We start from the raw sequence: 9,249 nt of genomic DNA, 5'->3' as shown, positions 1-9,249 counted from the left end.
ATAAAGTTAATGCTGTACAAAGAACTGCAAAAAATACTGCCAGAGGGATCATTGTGAAAAATGTGTAAACGGACGTATACAGTACATTATTTTGTACTCATCAGCCCCACAAATCCAGCATCGCTCAGGCTCTACTATCCAGTTAAGTGCAAGTTCATTTTTACCACACAGACATAAGAGTGGTATCAATCATTTCATCAAAGAAACGTACTCTTAAGAAAGCAAGTAAACGCAGCGTATATACGCAAAAAGTCGAACAATGTCTTACTAATTTCTTATTCACTCTTCTTATTTTAAGTGCAGGAATGTGTTTAGGAGAAAAGAATGAGGCCACAAGTCAGGTAATGTTTTAACAATGTTGAGAGTTTTTATTTCCATGTATCTGGCCTTCAATGGTTTGTTTAACGCTGTCATCAGTCATCAGTCTGGTACAGCTCAAGCAGCGTTGCAGGTGGCTGGAGCCTCGCCCACGGGCGTGGATCAGACCCTGGAGCACATAGTTTCCCCAACTCCTTACACCTACAGCAGAGTGACTGCAGCCTTCCAGGGAAATTTCACCCTGCTCTGGGCCACGGAAAACCAGCTGTGCCACAGATCCTACGGGGGATTGGAGGAATGTGAGGATCTAAAATACCAGCCGACCCCCATCCATGGCCTGAGGACAGGTTGAGAGGCAGCCAGGTAATTACGAGCAACCTGGAGCTCCAATAAAAGTGTTGAAGTGTTAAGATGTGAGGAGACAGGCTGTTGTTTCAAGTCTGGTGCAGCAGAATTAAAGCTGTAAATTTACATGTTATTAGGAATCTGTCTCTCAATTTAATATTTTTATTTTTCACTGGAGGGTTCAGAGAGCAGCAGCAGCAGCCACCTGGAGCAGGTAGAGATTTGGCTTCACAGACGTTTTACTGCCTGTCCAGTGGCTGTTGCAGAAGCTTAGTTTACGACAGTCTGTTACATCTCGCTGCTCTCAGGTCAGTCAAGTTCCCCTTCCAGCATCCAGTGGCACCAGCTAGTTTTCCTCGGCAATAAAATAAGCTGACGGCTCAAACGGGTTGGGACCTCTTTGCGATTAAGAATAATAAACTACAATGTCTTGTCATTTTATTGAATGTGTCATCAGTTTAGAAAAATCTTTTTTTAATAATATATTCAATAAATATACAGGAACCATGGACTCATGAGAGTTTCTGTTTCATAAAAGCATCCTCGCAGTTATAACAAGTCCTAAACTTCTCTAAATATCTTTTTTTTTATTTTTAAAGGGATCTTTTTAGGTGAATCTTTTGTTCAGATTACAGGAATTAAGTCTGACAAGGTCAAATAAAGGACTTTGGATTTATAATACATGATGGGAAGGGCTCCAATGGATTGACTCCTGGTGAAGTACCATGCAGAGTGGATATGGGTGTACCAGACTGCATCCCTTTAGCGATCATTCACACTGTGCACCCTGAAAATTAGACTGTAAAGCAGCAGATGTCGTACCTATTTGGCAAAGAAAACATTCATCAAGCAATGGTAAAAAAAAAAAACAACAAACAAACAAAGTGGAACCAATATGGCGACACTGTAAAGTGACGTTTCTGTCTGAGCGGGGAACGATCTATACAGGAGGGGGACATGAAAATGGCCGACACATCTAATACTTGTGTTGCAAAGCCAGAACTGGTGATATATTAAAGAGAATACTTTAAAATGTTGGGAAAAAAGGTTTTTGGATGAGACGATATTCACTCCTCTAGTGATTATTCATTAAAAATGTGCAATTCGTAGAATATGGCCAGAATTCAAAGGTAGCTCCAAACATAGAGGGCAGCATATCACCAGAGTAGCCGACAACTGCTGCTCTTTGCTAGCTTTCCTTGGCAGGAGCACAGGACACCGACTGAACACAGCCTCCAATACCGACTGAGGTCAGTTTAACAGCAGGGGATATAGTATGGAGGTGATTTACAGTGGCGTGGACCAGGACTATGACTTCTGGGACAACAACACATGGCAGGTGGGGATCAGCCGTGGGTGAAAACGGTGTAGAGCAATTACATTTTGAATTCTACTATCTTATTTGGTAATAGAGGATTTATTTTGACCAAACCAGAGGTGATTGTGGAAAGACAAATAAAGACTGTTTTGGTGAGTTTTATTTCATTTGTGTGTTTCACAGTGATTTAACGAGGGAATGAAGCTCGTTGTCGATCTGTATGAGAAATTAAAACTCCGAAGGTGTACAGTTGTATTTTTCTCTTTTGTAAGGAAAGCAAGCGTAAGAGTTTTTCATTTCTTTTATATTTTGAGTTTACTTTGCTCATTTATTATGCTGAAACAACGAGGCGATGAGACTATCACCTCTTATGGGTACAAAGTGGTATTAAGACACATGACTGGCTGGAGCTAGCTGGTTAGCATGCTAACTGCAGTAGACATCTTCGAAACACAGTAACATGGACGTCTTTGACACGTCAACACTGTTGTCTTCACACTGTCTTCTGGCCATATTTTACAAATTGCTCCTTTAATATAAGGCTAAACATTACAGCCTGCAGCTAGTTAGCTTAGCTGAGCACAAAAACTGAAAAGGGAAGTGTTTTCACAGATTAAACAAACAAGAAGTCATGTGTTATTTAAAGAGCTTCACAGGTGTTGGTAGGCAGATTATGTTGCTTGTTCATCGCCAGGCTAGCTTTTTCCTCTGTCTACAGTTCTGATGCCAAGCAAACTTTAAGCTAGCTGTAGTTTCATATTTAACAGAGACATTTGAATAACTTATCGATCTTTTCATTTTCCACCAGAGGGCACATTTTTCCCAACATGTCAAACTATTTCCTTTAAACCTAAATTTTACCACAATCCTAATAGTATATTTAACTTCACTGAAGACTTTCTTTATAAATACAACCTTAATTAGACATCCAAACCTATATGTTTTTCATTTTGGCAGCTGTGATTGTTGACTTTGTTGCACTTCAGTGAGGGACATAGTGACCGTTGATTGCTCGATATTATTACATTTAAACATGACTACTTTTACCTCGGACCAATTTTACAAACATTAATAAAACACCCTATAGCATAAAAAACAGGCCATTTTAAACACTCAACAAGGAGTGCAGCTTCCTGTAAGCATAACAAAATGACAAAATGGTGGCTGGTTTTCATGACAAATTCGAGGCATTATGGTGACCGCTGAAGTGAATTCCTTCTTGAACACATGACACTACTGAACATGATTGGGCCAACCTGTTTAACTCTTCAGTCGAGGTCCTGACTCGTTCTAAGAGTAACAAGTGTGTGTCTGATCTCCCACAGGCAGAGGTTCTGGAAAATGTTCGTTCGACATAAAGATTTATACATTTAAACGACATTATTTTTTTAAAAAAAGAAAGACTGTTCAATAAAATACTTCTGACCATCAGTGCTTCTCTCGCATACACGTACAAGAAGTACAGTTTGTAACTGTAAAACGGAAAACAAACAAACAAAAGAAGCGCAGAGGCAGCCGCGTGCCGCTAACACTTTTTGCTCTCCCAGCTGAAACTGTCAACAGGCTGCTGGGCTGAACACAGCCTGACATCAGTCTGTCAGTGATTCGGTAACTGATAGCTCCATTATCAGGTAGGGTTTATCGTGGGAGAGTTTCTGTACACTGTGTACAACTGCCCTCTTTTCTCAGCAGGCCGCTAAGAGGTGCAAATGACATCTGTAGTGGTTGATGATTGAGCATGATTGAAGAACATGAAAAAGGAGGAGTGACATCCACTGAAAAGGCTTATTTTGTTGGCAGTGTTCCCTTTCAGCTTCCACTCTTCAAATTTTCACTGGAGTTGTGGATTAGACTGCAAGCCTTTTAAGGTTAACTCATCTATACCCCCGGGAAAAATCCTAACCCAAAACTTCCCTTCCGTGCTTTTATCTGGCAGTCCCTCCATCCATCCATCTTCATCAACGCTTGCAGTGCTGCTTGTTTAAACACTTCCAGACCTTCAATCCACTCTGCTTTTGGCTCTTTGCTGGGACACTCAGCCCCGACGCTAGATGAACTTGAAGCACTTGGTCTTGTCGTGGGGTAAACGAGTCTTAAAGAGAACAGAGTCCACGCGGAACTGCGTGTACAGCAGTGGCATGTAGCCGTACACCTTGACGAAGAAGTTGATGCACTTGTGGCGTTCGTGGAAATGCGAGTCGTCATGTGAGAGGGCCTGAGGGCAGCCGGGGCAGCGGAAAGTCCAACGAGATGTCACCTAACAAAGATAAAGAGAGAGAGTCAGTATGTACATTTGTCATGTTCACTAAACCCTGAACACTGTTATATATATATAATCACTGATCATATCTAAGCAACTTAGCACATCCAGCTAATTAGCTCACTACGTACAGGAGTAAGTAGTTACTTCCAAGGCCAAGAAATATTTCAATGGCTAACTACGTTTAGTAAAAAACTAGAGAACATCTTGTGAGGGGATCACACCAGCTGCGACAATCGCCAACATGTTGACGTTCTGACGGATGGTCATTACTACATTATTACATGAGTTGGACTGCACCCATCTTGGAAGTCCGCCTTGATTTTGATCTCAAGTTTCCTGACTGTATCTTGGATAGTTGTGACACCACAGACAGAAAGACCTGGCAACATACTTACAACTACAATAGGTGTCACATTTTGTTATGAACACACACACACACACACACACACACACACACACACACACACACACACACACACACACACACACACACAAAAAGCCCTTTCCACAACCAGCACACATCTGCTAGCCAATCCTGGATGCTAGCAGAGTTCATGCTAACGTCAGCAGCAACTTCTTGGAGTTGGGGAGACTCAAGCTGAATCTCATTACCCAGGATAGTGTTATAATCGCCAAACACATCAGTTACTACTAATGCTAAAAGCTTCTTCTTTTGTAATGTTTGAAAATATGAACAATTATGTAGGCAAAGCAGCCAAAAGGACTATACATTTTAATAATGTGTGCATAAAGTTAATACAATTATCATATTCTTTTTTTTTTTAAAAAGGGAAAGTGTACATTTAAACCAATATAAATGCCCCCAGTGTTAGCTGAACCTCTAGTTTTCATCGGCAGTCCCTTCACCTGATGTTAATCGGCATCCTAGAATAACTAAAAATAATACAGTATTTACAACAGGTAAAAAACATACACACTATTGCACACTGCATTACAAGATCAATGCAGTTCCTTTATTCGCAGGTCCTTTACCTGATCATTAACTTTTTGCCTGGGACATTCAGTCCTTAAGCATGATTTCACATATATACCCATGAAGTGCCTCATGAAGAACTGTTTTTTTATACAACTTAGCTTTAACATTAAACACACAGCCAGAGTTCAGTCAGAGTCACGGATGTAATATAAGTTTAACAAGTTCACCAGCTAGAGGTGGTGCAATCTGATCTGACAGTTGTCATTTCAGCCGAGAAAATCGACTGTGATTTACTTAAAACGACAACCCTGCTTTTGTCTAAACGTCTAAAATCAAAGATGCATTGCTTTAAAACATTACGACATATTTTTAGTGGTAAATCTGCCACTGTTATTATGTAACTGTGAACCGCACATGTGCTATGCAAAAGGTGACGGGGCTTAGCGAATGGCCAATTAAGACGAGGAAAAACTGACACTGAATGTTGTAAATTCAGCACCAGTGGTGCATAAAAAGTCATTTATTTTCTGTTTTATTTATCGTATTTGGACTAAAAGAGATATATAGTCCCTCAGCATTTAAGACTCCACATTCAAACTTGCCCCAAATTCATTATTCACAAGGCTTATTCCAAGCAGTGAATTGCTGTCATGCAACACACTCCATCAAAGCCGTCTTTAATTCCCCTCGGAAACACCCTGAATATTAACACCCATCTAAATCAAAAAGAACTTAAACTGAGAGCTGCATGACATTTCTGTTCCCGCAGCTTCCCCAGGCTTGATTGCTGTAATTATTTGTCTCGCCATAAATATGCACTCCGGTAATAAATGTCCTTCCAATAAAAATCCAGGGGAAAAATCAGACATAACGCACTGATTCGATCTTGTGTTTTTGATTTATCGTTTGTGTGGAATATTGGACGTGTCAGTTTGAGTAATGGCAAAGCTAAGTGGGCAGAAATATAAATACGCCGGGGCCTGAGGGAGATACAAAGTTTGTCGATGCTGAGCTGAGCACAGCCGCTCGGACTGCATCGCTCCGTCACTGACCTTGATGGGTGGTTTGCGGGTGATGTGGGAGACCAGGAAGTTCATGGCGATATCCTCGCAGTTTATGTACTCGTCCACCATGTCCCTGATGGCCTGGGGCATGACGTAGGAGTACAGATAGGCGTAGTACTACAAAAACAAACACATAGGCGAACACGTGAATGAAAAATGCAAAAACATATAAATTTGAGTGAATGCTTTGGGGAATGCAAGTTCTGACCTTGTGGAAGAAAGCAGCTCCTGTCAGGACCATGGAGAGCTCACAGGAGTAGTTGGAGTTGTAGAGCCAGGACTGATGGTTGACGTCCCACGCGTGATACCGCCCAGGGAAGCCCACGATGCGATCTCTGGCCTCGCGCCACACTCTGTGAGACACCAGCGAACACAAAATTAACAGAAGTCTTCATTTTCAATCAATTCATTAAGACTGACTGTGCAGGATCAATAAGTGTTTTGTAGTTTGTAACTTTTTCAAGTGTCTGTCTGAGCATACGCCACCATTCTTCATCCATCTGTTCCAACTTGCCATCTCACATTGCCTCTTGGGAGTAATTAAGTATCCACTCTGTTGTCTTCTATTAATATGTGACAGTTTTATTACAAAGATTTAAAGCCAGGATCTCACACTTGGCTCTTATTTACGCAGACACTGTTGCCCAGTCACTGCTAGAAAGACTTGAACAAAAAGGTTAGCTGATTAAACACAGAAGAAGAGACATCGAACGTCTTCAACAAGCTCATGTGAGACCGCTCGGATGTTTAACACTCAGCTGCTGTGTCATTTCTCTTCCTTGGTGAGAGTGCAGGTGAGGAAACATTCCTGGGTAATTCTGGGGGAGTCGAAATAATTCATGACAAATGACCCCAATTTTTGCCTGCCTGAACAAGCTGCTGCAGCACCGACTTGTAGACAAGTCAGAGAGGGAGGGGTGGTGCACAAAAATAGCATAACGGCGTACTGTAATTGGTTTAAGCATGGCCTTCAGCTTATCTGAGTACAGTATTAGCAAATGAATCATAAATACAAGGCACTGACAGCATGTTTCCCTTTTATTTTCTCTGGTTCAGTCTCTGGTGGTTGGCTCAGTCTCACTGTCTAATTCAGTGTTTTCAGGAATGTGATGCTTCTGCATTTTTTGGGCATTTTAACTCCTCTCAGGAGATGTAGCTTCTATTTTGCTGCAGTTTTGTGTTTAAAAACTGTCTTCACAGCAATGCTCCTGAGAGAGAAACCATTATACCTAGTGTGTATTTTGTTAAAGACCAGCCAGCGAAATTATCACTGGCTGAGTATTTATGCATTTAACTGCAGTGTACCAATAAATTCATAGGTCAGGGTCACAAACCTGAGGAACCGATCCAGTCATATTCTTAGTGTATAGTATTCCAATTCCATATCATTAGCATAATGCTGCTTGGAAACAAGGGATATCCAAGGAGAAATCAGGTGTGCCAGGTGTAGCTGTTAGCTAATTATGGGTAGTTTCACAATTTATGGTCTGTTTACACATCAAGATTCTGCATAACGGTAATCTTGTGTTGCCTTTTTGTATTTAGAGTGTTTTTGGGAACTTTTGGAACCGGTTTCCAGAGCATTATCTTGCAATTGCTGTGACGACACAGCCCAAGCTCCGCACATAACGTTTTCAGCCACAAACAGGAGAACACAAGAACAATTGCAGACTATCAAGCTTTTGTTGTGCTGCTAATACTGGCCTAGCCTGCATACAGCGTTTTCAATCGTTTTTACAGATCCGTGTGCATGAGGATGGTTTCCACAACGTGGTTTAATGATCGCAGAACTTTTTTTAAACACAAAGGAAAAATTAATCAGTTTTTCAGCAGAACTGCTGTCATGTAAACAGGGCCTATAATTCTCTATTTTCAAAATATGGCAGAGACGTGTCTGGTTTTTAGATGCAAAGTTGAAAAAGCAGAAATGGGGAGCATTCACCTGTTACCAAAGGACCTGAAAATCTGTGACAAATGGCAACAGTTTATTTGGAGAAATTGTGACGTCCCAACAAATCTTCCAGAGAAAACATGAGTCTGTAGTTGTCATTGTTTTGAGAATTTCACCAAAGAACAGATGGGATTCACCACAAAACTGCGAGTACACACAGCGAGTATGAGCATGTTGATAACATAACATGTTTGTCTACAGGTAAGTTTATTTTTCATGTGTTTTGTCTGTTGACAGCTGATTGATTTTGTTAATTAAGCTGGCATTAATGTTAACCTGCCGAGTTACATGTTACAAATTACAGGAAGGATGTTGGTTTTTTTTGCATGGGTTTGTTTGCAAAGAAAGTTATGTATTTATAGCGAATACAGTACATAAAACATGCAAACTTTCAAGATGGGTGAACACTTTTTACAGGCACAGTAAAATGCTACATAGTGATGACAAATGCCCAACCATTCATCTTCATTCTGTCATCATCACTGACCTGAACCCGAACATGATCTCATCATGGCGGAGATGAGCATCATCATCAATCGAAAGGATGGCCTCAGTCTCCACGGCATCCCAGGGGAGGAAGCGGTTGTTCAGGCTGTTCTTTTCTGTGCGTACAACCTGCAGGGACAAGACGAGATTCTGCTTAGCAACAACATTTCTGCACTTCACATGCAGCTCTTTGGTAAAGTCGACTACCTTCTACCTGACTGAAATGAACCTGCACTAACTGATTTTTTTGGCCACTAGGAGGCAGCAGAAACAAGCTGTAAACAGAAAATATACATAATTAATCACATTTTAAGTCGATATGCTGAACTTGGCAAACTGCTGCTAAGTGCTCCACTTTGTTCACCAGCTAGTTGCTAACTACTGGTCTGAAGCTGGGCAGGTAGCGTACAGAGTGTTTTGGGGATTTTGGTGAACACTGCTGCCCTCTGAGGCTGAAAATGAGCCTCGGGAAAGTCATGAGAGGGAATCAAAGCAGTAAAGTTGTGTGCTGGAAAACCAAAGTAATGAGTTGAAAGATGTGAAAACACTTCACAGAAGTGAGAGGAA

At 41.1% G+C, this 9,249-nt stretch overlaps 1 protein-coding gene across 1 annotated transcript in view; it reads right to left on the bottom strand.

Moving 5' to 3' along the window:
* Window positions 1–342: 342 nt before the first annotated feature.
* extl3 (exostosin-like glycosyltransferase 3) overlaps window positions 343–9,249 on the bottom strand; it is a 36,208-nt gene continuing 27,301 nt past the window's right edge. Inside the window, exons 3-6 of the mRNA XM_084378473.1 lie at window positions 8,684–8,811; window positions 6,454–6,598; window positions 6,234–6,362; window positions 343–4,238 (exon numbers count right to left, since the gene is read on the bottom strand). Of these exons, the coding sequence (XP_084234599.1) occupies window positions 4,029–4,238; window positions 6,234–6,362; window positions 6,454–6,598; window positions 8,684–8,811 (612 nt within the window). The 3' untranslated portion in view covers window positions 343–4,028. The remainder of the gene's footprint in view (window positions 4,239–6,233; window positions 6,363–6,453; window positions 6,599–8,683; window positions 8,812–9,249) is intronic.

Source organism: Pagrus pagrus (genome assembly GCF_965226575.1).
Source record: "Pagrus pagrus genome assembly, chromosome: 16".
Lineage (NCBI taxonomy): Eukaryota > Metazoa > Chordata > Actinopteri > Spariformes > Sparidae > Pagrus > Pagrus pagrus.
Note: the sequence above shows the minus strand (reverse complement) of the source record. Positions and strands in the feature narration are given on the sequence as shown.